Source organism: Petaurus breviceps, unplaced genomic scaffold, assembly GCF_028583685.1.
Source record: "Petaurus breviceps papuanus isolate PSGF00001 unplaced genomic scaffold, PetGlider_PUasm1.0 98, whole genome shotgun sequence".
Lineage (NCBI taxonomy): Eukaryota > Metazoa > Chordata > Mammalia > Diprotodontia > Petauridae > Petaurus > Petaurus breviceps.
Window position 1 is genome coordinate 17,064,774 of NW_027187460.1, and position 15,093 is coordinate 17,079,866.

At 43.3% G+C, this 15,093-nt stretch overlaps 1 protein-coding gene across 2 annotated transcripts in view; it reads left to right on the forward strand.

Moving 5' to 3' along the window:
- Window positions 1-15,093, forward strand: part of NDRG1 (N-myc downstream regulated 1) — a 79,978-nt gene that overhangs the window by 10,075 nt on the left and 54,810 nt on the right. For both annotated transcript variants that reach the window (XM_069081302.1, XM_069081303.1), the window contains exon 2: window positions 13,256-13,334. In XM_069081302.1, coding sequence (XP_068937403.1) covers window positions 13,272-13,334 — 63 coding nt within the window. In that variant the 5' untranslated portion in view covers window positions 13,256-13,271. The remainder of the gene's footprint in view (window positions 1-13,255; window positions 13,335-15,093) is intronic.

Consider the following 15,093-nt stretch of genomic DNA (forward strand, 5'->3'; position numbering starts at 1 on the left):
AGAGTTGGAATCCTGGCCCTGCTCCTATTACTTGACTGACCCCTGAGCTAGTCCCCCTAAACTTGTCTGGGTTTCATCTGTAAAATGAGGTTGGACAGGATGGTCCCTTTCTAAGGTCCCTTTTCAGCTCTGAATCTGCTGCTTTGAACCAAATGACCTAACCACAGGACTCTGCGTACAAATTCAATCAAAAGTAAATTCAATAATTCAGTAATAAACAATGCTGGTTGTTATGACCACGATTCAAGTACTCTAATCCCATTATAGTGAATAAAACATAAATTTCACTACAGGAAAATAAATCACAGAGAGGGTGGCAGTAGAGATTTTTTTTTTGCAGTGGAGTTTGCTTTGGATGTTTTTATGGCCTTCAGCAAACTTCGCTCAGCTAATAATTAATTACTGTTTAATACTTTAAATATACCCTCACCACCACCATCCCACTCCCCAAACTTTTTTTAAAAAGTGAAACACTTTTCACCTAACAGATAACAGCCCCACACCCTCTGTTTATGGTTTATGTAAGAAAGCATTTAAAATTCAGGTTGCCAACATTCTTCCAGGCTCAGGGTTGAAGAAGGGCCAAGAAAGTATCCAGGAAGCTGCAGTTGGAAGCAGTCTCTATCAGCTAGCTGTGGGCAGAAAAGTGAAGTAGGAGATCTGAGGAATTCCAGTTGATGTGATCAACCCTGGGCAGGACTCTCCAGAAAGCCCTTTGGCTTCCTATTTGGGGAGGAGGAAGAGATAGGGAGGGCCGTTAAATCCAAATATGCATAATAAATCAACAGAATCTAAAAAATCCATCTTCTGTAGAACCCACTTAGCCCCCATGGACTTCTTCAAAGCCAGCCATTAGGAAATGGAGATGCAGCTGTGCTGATGCTTATTAATAAGGGTGAAAAACAGCTGGGCTATGGCCTGGGTGGAAGAACTCAGTGACCATCAATGGTGAACCTAACTCACTCTGTCCCCATTCAATGGGCCCCTTGCCTTTCCCCCCATCACTATGACCTTATCTATCCTCCACCCCCCACCAAGTCTGTTATGTCTTAACAGCCCAAATGTACTTACCTTTTGTTCTTCCCATATAATGGCTTTTAAAAAAAGTTAAAAGATTGTAGGAAGTTGTGGAAGAAAACAATGGACAGGAGAGGAGTGGTGATAAAATACCATTCTTTGCATCATGCATGTTGAGACCTGGGAGTTTGTTGTGAGGTAGGGGCAGTGGAGGTTTCTCAGTTGTGGAAATTGCTTGTACTGATGGCAGATTGGGAATCCCATCCTACCTTTAATTGTTGGCCTTACTGATCTGGGGCACACAGGTTAAGTGACTTACTTGGGGTCACAAAGACAGTATTGTGTTGGTAAGATGTTCCTGACTCCTAAGACTGGACGGCTGTGTTTGAATCCCTACTAGATACTGGATGTGTCCTACTCTGAGCTCTTTTTTTCCATTATCTCTACAGTGGAGATCAATCATACCTGCTTTGTAGCAAGGATGATAGGAACAGATGAGAGTATGTGAAGTGCTTTGTACATTTTAAACTGTTTAATGCACGTGATTTCTTCCTGTCTTCCGGATCCTCCTGGGAGATTTGTGAGGGACAGTTGAGCCAAGGAATGGATGGGAGGAGGGGGGTGTTATGGAAATTATTAAGTATTCAAGACTGATAACCAGCCAAAAGGGTATGTCTGGTGGCATGAGCTCCCTAGCCCCTCCTTACTCTTCTCCTTTCTACTCTTCCTGGGAGATTTGGAGCTCATGGTGTAGTAAAAAGAGGACTAGATTTGAAGTCACTTTGTACAAGATGGATTTGGGGAGAACTGTGCTACTAAGAATGCAGTAATCAGACTATTGATATAGCAGAAAAGTGGGGTTGTTTGTACCTTCTCTTCCAATTACATAAGTCAGTTAACAAGCATATATTAAGTGCCTGTTGTAAGTCAGGCACTGTTCTTAGCATTGGGAATGCAAAGAAAGGCAAGCAGCCATGTGGGCAGTGGATAGAGAGCATTGGGCCTGGAGTCAGGAAGACCTGAGTTCAAGTCCAGCCTTGGACACTTACTAGGTGTATGACCCTGGACAAGTAACTTAACCTATTTGCTTAACCTATTTGCCTCAGTTTTCTTTACTGTGAAATGGGGACCATAATAGCACCTACTTTCCAGAGTTGTTTTTAGGATCAGATAAGACATCTGTAAAATGCTGAGCATAGTACCTGATACATAGGTGCTATATAAATGCTATTATTACTACCGTGTTTCCCCGATAATAAGACACTGTCTTATTAATTTTTTTGGACAGAAAAACACCAGAGGGCTTATTTTCAGGGGAGGGCTTATTTTAATGAACATTGACAGCAATTTTAATAAACAGGTAAATGTGAACAAAAAAATGTACCTTTATTCAAAAAGCAAATCACTGGGGAAGAACAGGATGACGCGCTCACTGCTGCAGCTGTGATTGGATGCAGCTCGGAGCGCGGCGTGCGTTTCACGGCGGGGGGGGGGAACGGTGCATACAGAGGGTACCGTAATGTAGCGTGTAGCGCAGGGGATCACCTTCACTACAGTAGCAATCTCAATAGGGCTTATTTTCGGGGGAGGGCTTATTTTAGAGGAATCTTACATAGTAAGGGGAGGGCTTATTTTCGGGATAGGTCTTATTATCGGGGAAACACGGTAATAATGATTTTCATGATGTTATAATGATATAATTAATAGTAATGTTCTTATTAAATTATCCCTGCTCAAGGCTCTTATTCTAAGGGGAGGGAAAAGGAAGGGGGAAATTGGACAATGTGTTTACAGTACATACTTGTGCCCTGTGTGGGAAGAAGGCAGACACTCACAGCTGAAGGGAACCAGGAGAGGCCTGTGGCCATTTCCTTAAACCAGGAGAGGCCTGTGGCTGTTTCCTTATCTCTGTGACTTATGTGAAATCACACAGTTTTCCTGAGAAATGAGGGGGGTAGCCTAGGTTCTCATAAATCATAGGATTTGGAACGAGAAGATAATTTGACCTTTAGGTTCAAGGCTTTCATCTTAATATGAAAAATTCTTCTTCCTCCAGAATTCTGATGAATCCACGATAATGGAAAAATAACAGGACAAAGAGCATCAAACCAGAGTTCAGATTTAACCTCAAACAATGACTAGCTGTGTGGCCCTGGGGAAGTCAGCCTTCCCTGTTTTCCTCAGTTTCCCCAGATGTAAAGTGGGGGTGATAATTATACTGAAAGTGCTACAGAATGTAAGGGCCTGATCAGCATGCTTTTGGTTTCTGGGCTGTTGTCACCAGTGCTTCTGGTCTTTCCATCTTGTGGTTCACAGCCTGGGTTCTCCCAAGGGCATGACCAGCCTTCTCTGATGTTCTTCCCCACCCAGCCATGTGGAAGCCAGCAGCATCAGTGACGTAGAGAACGCATCCTTTGGCAGATCATGTTTACTGTCCATCTCTTCTACCCTGGCATGAGTAACTACAGTGAAATTGAGTTAGATTCCTCCCTCTATCTGACATTCCTAGTAGTGACCTTGGGCAAGTCATTTTAATTTTCCTGGACTCAGTTTACTGCTAGATAAAATTGGGGGTGGGGTTAGAGTAGAAAGTCCCATATATGATCCATTCCAGGATTAAAATCCTGTGACCCTGATAGCTGCAGACTATAGGGAAGAGTGCCTTAATTATAATTTCCCTTGAATAGAATGAGCTAGGGGTAGTAGTGAGTTCCCTTTCACTGAAGGTATGCAAGCATGTACATCACCAACTATTAGGGATGCTGTAGATAGCACATGCTTTTCAGGTAAAAAGGGTTGGACAGGATGACCTCTGACATTGTGTTTCATGACGTCTAGTTAAGACTACCCAACCCCATGTACTTATTTGAGAACTGTGGTCTCTGTTACCCCCTTCCTATCCCTTAGGCCACTGCTGGACACAAAGAATCACAGGACCCTGGAACCCTTAGACACTCCAGGTTGGAATAAACCTGAAGTTATCCTCTGCCCATCCTAGATCCCTGAATCAAGGGTAGTTGGTTGTTGTCAGAAAGCTTCCAAAAGACTGGTTTTCTGACCCATTCTGGCATATTGTGGCGCAGTGGAATCCCAGGTCTGCTACTTATTTGACCATGAGAAAATTTAATCTCTTGGAGCCCGATTTTTCTGTATTTGGTTTCCCCTTATGTAAAATTGGGAGTGGGGGTTAGAATAGAAAACCCTGTATGTGATCCCTTCCGGGTCTAAAATCCAGAAAAACAAGGGTTAGACTCAGCTCCTTTTAAAGCTGCAAATCACCAATATTGAGTCATAGGAAGGAAACAGAAACACATTTTTTTTTTTTAATTATGAGGCATCTACAAGGTGCCCGGCACTGTGTGTGTGCCAAGTGCTTTACTCTTATTAGGTCCTGGGAGGTAACTCCATTTTACAGATGAAGAGACTGGGGCAGATGGGGGCTTGCCCAGGGTCACTCATCTAATGTCTGAGTCCTAGATATGAACTTGTCTTTCTGACTCCAGGCCCAGCACTCTGTCCATGAGCACCACCTTGCTGCCTTGAGAATTGGAAGGACCCTCAAGGTCACCCAGTCCCCTGTCCCAGACGGCACTTAAGTCAGTGATGATTGGTTGGCTGAGTTGGTGTCTAAAGGCATTTGATACAGGTTTTCTGGTCGAGTGAATAAACTCTTGACGTTTTCAGAGCAGTTCAAACCCTCTGTTCCTTGTCCAAGTCTTGTTGGGCAAGACACACAGCTGAACAGTGGCTCCCCTGGGGTCAGCAGCCTTCAGAACCAACACTCATTAACCTGGAGTTTGCCCCCCTCAGAGTTGGGTCCCTGACAGAGGATGGCAAGCACAGAGCCTTCCAGGTGGCCCTGTTATCTTCCGGGCAGTCCTGAGCACATATGTACTTCCTGGGGCCCCTTGGGACCATGACGTGCTCCTGATCACTGATTTAGAAAGAAGACAACTTAATTACAAATAGTAGCCAGTGGGGTTTTACTCAAAGGCTACTCGGGGCAGGCAGTGGGGAGGTTGGAGTTCCAGAACAAAAATAATAGTAACAGTGATAGCTAGCATTTTTAAAGTGCTTTGCAAATACTAACTCCTTTTGTCCTCATAGCAACTGTAACTTTACAGATGAGAAAACTGAGATAGGACTTGTCCAAGGTCGCACAGCTAGGACAGGTTTCCTGATCCAGGTTCAGTTCTCTGTCCACCAGCTGTCTCCATTCTAATGACAATAATAGCTCCTGCCATCTCTCCTCCTGCTACCCCTTCTTTCATTTCCCTATTTCCGTCAGTCAAGCCGCCATCTGTTTGTCTGCCCAGTCTCCTGTGCTGAATATGGCAGATCTGTCTCTTAACTCTTCCCTCTCCCTTCTGAGGAGATTGAAATCCTGCTGTTTGCTGGTCTTTTAACACCCTTTGGAGTCTCTTGGAATCTCTTTATTCCCAAGGCCTTGCCTGGGCTGTTGAGGTCTAGCCTTCTAAAATGATGGCCTTCCTCCAACCTTCTGCTGGTCTTCAGGCAACAAGAGTTCTTATGTGCCAAGCTCTAGGCTGGTACAAAGACAAGAATGACAACTGTGTGTGTGTGTGTGTGTGTGTGTGTGTGTGTGTGTGTGTGTGTGTACAAAAAACAAAGACAAGAATTCCATACTACCCTTTGAGGCTTGGAAAGATTAAGGGACTTGGCTTTAAAAGTGACAGTCTTCTTCAGAGTTGGCATCTCACACCTTTCCACCTTAACATCACACTAATTCCTTTGTCTTCTGTGCTTCAGCTGGTGTTTTCTGAGCCCTGGTCTTTCTGTTGTTGCTTGTGTCTCAGATGTTTTCTGTCCTCCTCCTCACCTCATGACCTCTTGGCTTTCCACCCCTACTTCCCTCCTCTCTCATCAGTGGTAGTAATGATCTTTCTCCTGGGACTTCACTAAGCCCTTTTGTTTATGCCTCTGTACTGAACTTGCCTTGTGATAAGTCTACATCTCTTTTAATAATATTAATAAACGATCACAAAAAGTCTCATTCTCATTCTTTGACCCTGCACACCTGACTGGTTGTCAATTCTTGCTCTATTTCCACATCTTAAGTGGCCGACCTCTTCTCTGTTCTCATGGCCGCCATCTTTGTTCAGTCCTTCCAATTGGTCTCCCTCACTCTGGGGCATCCTCCTGCAGCCAAGTCTCCTCAGTAAATTCCAGTACCCCACTATTGATTCAAGGATAAAAAAGATAAACTTTTCTATTTTTTTAAAGCTTTTCATAGCTTGTTCCTATCCTGTCTTTTCAGCCTTAAATAAAGCTGAAAGGTAGGCATCCTTTTCCAACCTCTGCAATGTGGCCAGACTGGCTAGCATCTTAAAGGTGAGAAATTCTGAGTCTGTGATACTTTCAGAAATAGTTCATCACTTTTTTCAGTTGGAAGGGAGGTTCTTCATGCAGTCCCAACACTATCAATAATTGCACATGTTCATTCAGTAGACCTTTCAATTAAATACCTATTTATCCAATGTACAATTCTCAGCTCTAAGACGTAGTCTCTGCCCTAATGCAGCTTAGTCTTAATAGGATAAGATGCAAACATTGATTACTGTAATATGCAATAATTAAATATGGATTCTGGACTCCACAAGCTTACAACCTAGGAGGGATGGAGAAGGGGGTGAAACATACAATGAATATGACGTGGGTCTAAAAAGACCTTGGTCTTTCTCATGACCAAATTTGTCCTATTCTGTTCATGGATTCTCACAACCCTCCTGTAAAGTCAGGCAGGACTAATGCAAAACTGGAAGCTGAGGGGCGAGGGCATATCTTTGTAGGCTTTAGAACTGGAAGGGGCATTGGTGGTGAGACACTCCCAAGTATGAGGAGTGGGAGGGAATGGCCTTAGCTTTGGCAGCAGAAATTTGAGAGCTGAAGTCTGCTCATTTGGAAGTCATTTCTCACTTTTTGGACATTTCTTGCTTCTTTTCTGAGGAGTGTCCGTGTTAGGGAAGCAATATTTGGGGGTGAGGGTGGGCAAGAAGAGCAACCAGAAGACCAATGAAAAAGCTATTTTGGATGTATAGTATATCACTTTTTGTTTACCAATAACTGGTAAACTGGGAGCAGAAGTTATACCAGGGCTTCTCATTCCAAAATCAGTGGGTCTTCCCCTCACTTGGATGGATTAGAAACACATTCTGTATTTCTTAACCTTGTTCCTATAATCTCCTAAATTCCCCTGTTAATTAGATTGAAAGCTCCCTGAGGGTAGGGACAGTCTTAAGCCCTGGGGATACAGAAAACTTGGGCACATAGTAGGCAATCCTTAAACATGGGTCCAGCATGTGTAGACTGGGCCCCTGTCCCCAGATCGTTTAACGTGTGGATACCACTACGACAGGCATAGTGACTGGCCCATCCGTTATCCTTGGCCAGCCCGCCTCCTTTTGTGTTTTGTGGTCCTATATCCCTGATATATCCTTTATCTGCTTCTCTTGGATCCCTTTGCTGATAACTTGTAGCCTTTTCTTTACTACCACCATGCATGAGCCTTTCTTTTATCCTTGGAGTGACCTACAGTTTCATTCTTTAGAGACTGTGGCAATACATGACTTGCAGTCAATTTAACAAGCGTTTATTATTTTTGAAGCATTTCTTAAATGCCGGGCACCCAGCTCAGTTGCTGGGGCCACAAAGCAAGTTCTAATTGGGGAGACAACATACAAATAACTATATAGAAGATGGCAGTCTTCTAGCTCGTTGGCATCTGTAAGATTAGAGAAGAAAGGACCCAAAGAGACTTAAGTGGAATGTCCCTAGAAAGACAGCAGAAGCAAGCCTAGCTAGAACCCAAACTGTGCATATGATTCATCCTACCTCCATCTCTCTTAAGTGGGTTTTTGTTTGATTTTTAGACAGTTTGCCAAGGACCCCTAATCCAAGCAGGGTGGATCACAAGGACATTTTTTTTTGCCCATGAGGTCAAGGGGAATACCGCCAGGCCCCCAAGTTTTGGAATGTCCCTGTGACTGTGTAGGCGAGGTATTCTGCTGGCTGAGCTCTCATGACCACCGGCGCGCTGACTTTGCAAAGCCCAAAAAGAAAAAAATCTTTGGGTTTTCTTTTTTTTCCCCTCCCTTTCTCTGTCCCTCCTTGTCCTTTCCAACTCAAACCTCCCCAACAACCTCCCCGCCTTTTTTAGTAGAAAAACTTGCCTATCCAGCACAAACTTTATCTTTGGGATGGCCCTGGAGGACATCCTGAGAGATGAATAATGATAATGAAAAGTCAGTGGGGTTGTTTTTCTGGTGAAATGGGGCCATTGCTATGTCAGTATGAAGGAGCATAGCCCAGAGCAGTGTGGGTTGTTTGTTTTGGGGGGTTTGAGGAGAGCTTGAGCACACATGCATATACACAGTGTCCACTTTGGCATCCCTTGACTTTTCAGGGATTGGATTGAGATCAGCTTGTTCTGCCTTGGAGTTGCTGAGATGGCTTTATTTACCTGGGCATTCTCATGGAGTTGGGGAGACAGTACCCACTGGTAGAGACTGACAAAAGGTCCGAGTTAGAAGGGGCCTTACTTAGAATGGGGAATGATAGAGCTGGAAGATGCCACTTGTTTATTCCTTTCAGTTTTGCACATTGGGAAAAAATTCAGCAGGCAAGTGACTTGGCCTATTTTAAAACTCAGCCTTCAAAACCCCACCCCTACCTGAAGTGAAGCTCTTTGAGGTCAATCAATTAGTAAGCTTTTATTTATTTGATTTTATTTTTTGCTTTTTGGAGGGGGAAGGCAGGGCAATTGGGGTTAAGTGACTTGCCCAAGGTCACACGGCTAGTAAGTGTTGTGTCTGAGGCCGAATTTGAACTCAGATCCTCCTGACTCCAGGGCCAGTGCTCTATTCACTGCCCCACCCAGCCACCCCTTTTATTATTTATCTATTATGTGTCTAATATCCAGGCACATTTGGTGGGCTCCAGAGACATCTAGGCACTGCTCTCAATATATACACATACATGTATACAGAATACAGAGTGAATACAAAGACATTTCAAGAGTAGGAGAAGGCACAAGAAGCTAAGGAAACCAGGGAAATAATAGTGGCAACAATAATAAACCAATTATTATTACATTATTAATTATAATAGCGCCAGGGGTGGGGAACCTGCGGCCTCAAGGCTATGTGAGGCCTGGATTGTAGACTGTTATACTAGAGTAATAGTTAGCAATAATAACAAATGTGGTAATCTTATTAATTGTAATTAGTAATGATAGATAACATTTATTTTGTGCTTACAATGTGTTAGGCACTGTGCTAAAAGCACTTTACAGCTGTTATCTCATTTGAGCCTTACAACCCTGGGAAGTTGGTGCTGTAATGATCCCCATTTTACAGATGAGGAAACTGAAGCAAACAGGTCTTGACCTGCATTTAGCTTTCCAAAAATGGAATGAGCTGCCCCAAAAGGTAAAGAGCTCTTGAATAAGCTCAATAATTCCCTGTCTCAGATACTCTGTTAAGTACACATTTTATTAACTCTCTACAAAGTGTTTCTAGGGCTCTGTATTGACGTATGGTTCCTAATTTTGTAGAGTTTAAGAGTCTAGGGAGGCCAAGAAGAGATTTGGGAAGAGAGGAGCTGGGCCATTAATAACTGGGGGATTTCTAGAGTAGCATTTGAACTGAGTCTTGAAGAACGGGCAGGATTCCAAGAGGCAGAAATTGAGAATTTTGCACATTATAGGCATGGATGAGCAGAGACGTGGAAATAGGGGCAGTGAATGCAGTAAAAATGCAGGGGGGAATAATCTGAGACAAAGCTTGAAAGGGGAAGGATGGTGCCTTGGAGGGCAGCATCTGGAGTTTAACTTTTGATGGGGAGGCAGTGGGGGCAAAACAAAAAGCATTTTAAGTGCTTACTGCATGCTAGGCACTGTGTTAAGCACTGGGAACAGAAATAAAAGTTTAAAAGGTCAACCTGCCCTCAGGGAGCTTGCATTCTAATGGGAGAGACTATTAGGGGGCTGGGGGGAGATGTTGAGGTACCTGCCCAGAAACATAATGGCAAGGTCCAGAAAGTCAGAAACACAGCTACGTAGGAAGGGAATGAAGCATGGCCCATCTGTACTTATCTCCAAAATCGAGGTCCCAGGAAGGAACACGCCAATGGGAGAAGGCCAGCATAGAGAGGGAAGGTTCTGGGTTAGAAAGCAGTTGAGGGAAGTCTAGAGTGGAGATATGGAAGAGGGTAGTGTTGAGATGTGTAATTCAGTATCAAGTCCATGTGGAACCTCAGAAGACCTAATTAGTCATTTATTAGCTGTCTGATTCTAAGCAAGCACTTTCCCCAACTTCCATGGCTCTCTTTTTGTCTCCTATAAAATAAAGGCATTGCTTATAGCTCCTAACCTTTTATTTATTCAGTTTACTTCCAACTTGAGTTCTTGCTTTTTTTCCTCTCAAAACCTGCAGAGGAAAAAGATTAACAAGAAGACATTCATTTGTCCCAGTATGTAAGGAATCCTGCCTTTCTGGGGGTGGGGAGAGGATGAGAGTAGGCAGGAAAAAATTCACAGCGTTTGACAACAAAAATATTTTCCCTTTCCCCCATGCAGCCCTTTCCCTCCCTGGCTTGGGATTAGTTTCCAGCAGAACCTAGCCTCTGTGGGCATCGGTGGTAGCATGGTAGCAAGAGCCCTTGCTTGGGACACAGGAGGCCTGATTTCTAGACCAGCCTCTACCCCCTTGCTAAACTGTGTGGCTCAAGCAAACCACTTCTCTTGAACCCTTTGGGATTTTCCCAATTTTAACATGAGGTCATTGAATTAGATAATTTTTGAGGACCCTCCCAGCTTTGATCTTTAGTGTTCATTGTTTCTAATCTGATGGCTCATAGTGGGGAGGGATGACCAGGAACTGTTGGGGAGTCATTCTGAGGGTTTTTTAGTGTTTGTCTCTGTCTCCCACTGGGGGACTGGCTGTTCACCCTCCCTCAGATGCTGGGACCAAAAGGCCTTGGCCATAAATGCTGAAAATGCCTTCTTCTTTCACAGCTGGTAGCCTCAGCCCTACATAGGGCTGGCTCCCTACTGTGTGGCAGATACCATATTTAGATTTCCCTCAATGACCTGCACCTCAGGATACCTTCTTCTCTTTTGTTTCTTGCTTTTTAGCTAAGGCAGTGGTTCATAACCTGGGGTGCATGGTCCCTTAGGGTCTGTGCATAGATTTCTTGACATATATGAACTTGAATGAGAAACACATGCACTTTCTCTTGCCCTCTCTTTCTCTTTGTCTCTCTGTGCATATGCATAAATAGTCTTTTTTTGTGCTTATATATTATAAAAAAAGAGAATTTTCATTTTTACTAGCCTTTAACTGAAGTTTAGAATCTCCTGCAATTATTTTAAAGGTTCAGGGTCTGTGGGCTTCAGTAGACTGTTCCCAGAGGTCGATGACCCACAAATGGTTAAGAACCACCTAAACTTTCAGGGGTGGGGAACCTGTGGCCCTAAGGCCTTCTTGAAGTTTAGATTGGGTCAGAGGACCACACTTAAGGACCTTGAGGGCCCTATGTGACCTCGAGGGCAAAAGTTACCCACCCCTAAAAGCCTACACACCCTCAAGGGCCCAATTCTCAAATCTTTTTTTTTTTTCTCTCTTCATCTCTCTTCTCTGAAGGTACATTGCCAAATCTGGGACTAGATAATATGCAGGCATATCCTATCCAAGTTAATAACTGGTCCTGTGAAAAGAAAGGTTTAGGTTAAACAGTGTTGTAGAGGTCATTTAATTCCCCAGGAACAAAGTTGAACAGAAAAGAAACTGGAGACTTTGGGGGGGGGGGAGAAGCAGGAAACTTGAGGATTTTGGTTTAATATTTAAATGACATTTGTAGCTATACTTTGGTCTCCATGTACCTGTTTTTCCCTTTAAGGCTTGCAGTATCCATTCATGGTACAGTGAACAAAGTGTTAGATTTGTATCTCCAAGTTACTGGAAGGAGGTGTAAGTACATAAGGGCATATGACCTTAGGCAAAGATGCCTTAGCCTCTCTGGACCTCCATTTCTTTCTTTTTTAGATGAGGAGACTCGGCCTACCTTTCCTTCCCGCTCTAAAGCTAAATAATAAATAATGCCTAAAGTATGAATACTCACTGAGTATACTCTTTGTGTATAAGACTTGCCTGCCCACAGGGAGATTATGGTCTATCAGAGAGATGGTGTTTAGAGGAATTTCTGTGCTAAAACACAGACTTTTTAAGCTCCATGAGGGATAGATGACTGTAGCAACTATGAGACAGAGGAAAGAGCCCTGCATTTGGAGTAGGAGGATATGGATTCTAGGCCCAGCAATATCCATAAAGTAGACAGGTGGGTTTTAAGCCAAGCCTTTCACGTTTCTGTGATAATACTTGGATTCCTTTACTTAGAGGATAGTTCTAAAACTCAGTTGAGGGCACGTGAGTGAGAGCCCTTTGGGCTAAGTATGAAGTGGTATACAAATGTGTGAGAGGCTATGTTGGTGGGAGAACTTTCTTGTCCTGCACTGCCCTCCCCTCACCTTTAATCCAGAAAAAAACATTACTTTATGAGTTAACAATGGGCACCTCTAAGGCATTAGACAGTCACAGAATGTTAGAGTTGGTGGGGACCCAGGATCAGTTAGTCTGGACCTTTCATTTTGCAGGTGATGGAAGCAGAGATTTAGAGCTGGAAGGAAACCTCAGAGACCATCTAGTCCAGCCCTCTCATTTTATTTTATTTTATTTTACTCTAGAATTTATTTATTTTTAGTTTTCAACATTCATTTCCACAAGATTTTGAGCCCTCTCATTTTATAAATAAGGAAACCAAAAGCCATAGAGATTTGGTGACTTGCTTCAGGTCACATGTTTAGCAAGTGGTAGGGTTGGGAGCTGACCCAAATCCTGACTCCGTCCATCAAGGCCCAGGGACATGAATTGACCGGCTTAATTTTCCTAATTTTAATTTAGTTTTTCTTAAATTTCTTAATTTTCTGAGCCCTTAAAGGGCTCAGACTTGCTTCCTACCCCCCCAGTCTGATTTCTGATACTCATTTCTTGGCTCTGCCCTGCCAGGATGGGGGTAAAGTGGGAAGTACATTTTGTTTGGGGGTCTTTGAATTCTCCCCTCAGTATAACTTTCTACTGGAGGCGGGGCAGTGGTGAATAAAAGGGGGAGAATAAAAGTCTGGGGCAAGCATCACTGACCCTTTGGTTTTCATTCTTTTCAGGTAACAGATTGGGACCATGTCGAAAGACCTCCAGGATGTGGACCTCGCAGAGGTCAAGCCTCTGGTGGAAAGAGAAGAGGTACAAATGTGACTTTTCATCTTGGGCTCAGGCGCAGCCTCAGGAGATAATAAATAGATCTTAAAGTCTTAGCTCTTAGAAATCTCAAAAGATGTCCTGTGTGAGAAATTGTAAAGTGATAAGTTTTGTAAATGGGAGTCCAGAGAACCAGATGTATCTGGGTTTGTTAATTACCTTTAATTAATTACCCTTATTAAATTTTTTAAAAAATTAGTGAATTCTGTAGAAAAAGCTATTTAGAGGTTGCCGTTTTTAATCTAGCAGAGTCTAGCAGGAAGTATTTTTTTATTAATTCCTTTTTTATTTAATTAATAATGACCTATAAAACTGACCTCACAGTAGTATAGAATTGCTGAGCTGGAACAGGTCTCAGAGATCTAGGCTTCCTACCCAAAGCCTAAATTGCCACTGCACCGTCCCCAATAATAAATGATTGTCCAGCTTTACCTTACTCCCTTTGCTACCAAAGTTGGATGATTTCAGGGAGTTTTTCCTGCTGTTGAATGGAAATCTGCCCATTGGTTCTAATTCTCTCATCTGGGGCCAAATAGAACAAGTCTTATTCTTATTCTATGTGATGGCTCTTTGGATATTTGGAAACAGCCTCCTACCCCTCACAGAGGTCTTCCTTTAGCCCATCCTTTTGAGACAGGGTCTGTAGACCCCTCACTATCCTGGTGACCCTCCTCTGGGAAACCAGTTTATCAATGCCCCTTCTTAGAAATGGAGCTTCTGGAGATTATTTCCATAGTTGATGTTTTAAACTCAAAGCTCAAGTGCAGAGTTTTGTATTGATTTATCCCCCACCCCCACCTCACTGTGGCCCAACTAAATTTTCTCTTGCTGGTTTCAGCCTATATGGCAGTTTGTTGAAATGTTTTGCGTCCTGGGGTATCTATATCTCTCCTAGCTTTGCCTACTCATCAGAATAGGCCTTCTCTGTTGGAACCAATTATTCCTTCAGCCCCAGGGCTGAAGACAGGACCTCTGACCCAGCTTATTGTCTTCTGGTCACATGCCACTAATCAATCACGAGAGGTACAGAGTATGGATGGTTCATAGAAACTCCATCACTGCTATTGAATACACGACTTATTAGATACACAACTCAGAAATATACTCTGGCATCTGTGAAAGGTCTCGCACTACAATCCAGTGAATCTTGGAGATGAAATAAATAAGCCTCACAGTCTTGTCCAGTTTTGGTTACACTTGTACTTTGTTGGGGCTGGGAGAGATTGATTTTTCTCCTTAATGCTTTAAAAGGAATCTGCTTCCTCAGATTTGTCACAGTAATTCATTGCTATGCTTAATATGGTACGTCCTCCCCTCCCTCCCCCCACATTGTGCCCATTCCCCAACCTTCTAAAAAGGGGGGGGGGGACTGCCTGCCTGCCTTTCGGTGAAGGCCCAGCCCATTCCTCCACATCAAAAAGCAGTGACTTGAAGGTAAGTGACTTTTGCCACTAACCCAGCCTCCCTAACTCTGCTTTTTTTTGTTAGAGGGCACTGTTGGTGTAAAACTTTTCATTTTTGATAGAAGTTGAATTTTTTTTTTTAAATCCATTTTTCTTACCTCTGGCTCTCCCAACTGGGGCCCCATTCCCAGAGTGTGGATTTTGTTATTTCCTCCAAACAGTCACTTCCCTTAGGGCTTTGTAAAAGTCATTCCCAGAGAAATAGCTCTGCTGATTGTGGTATGAGGGCCTCTTTTCAAAGTCATGTGGATTTTGAAACTGTAGGTGAGCAGTTAGAGCGT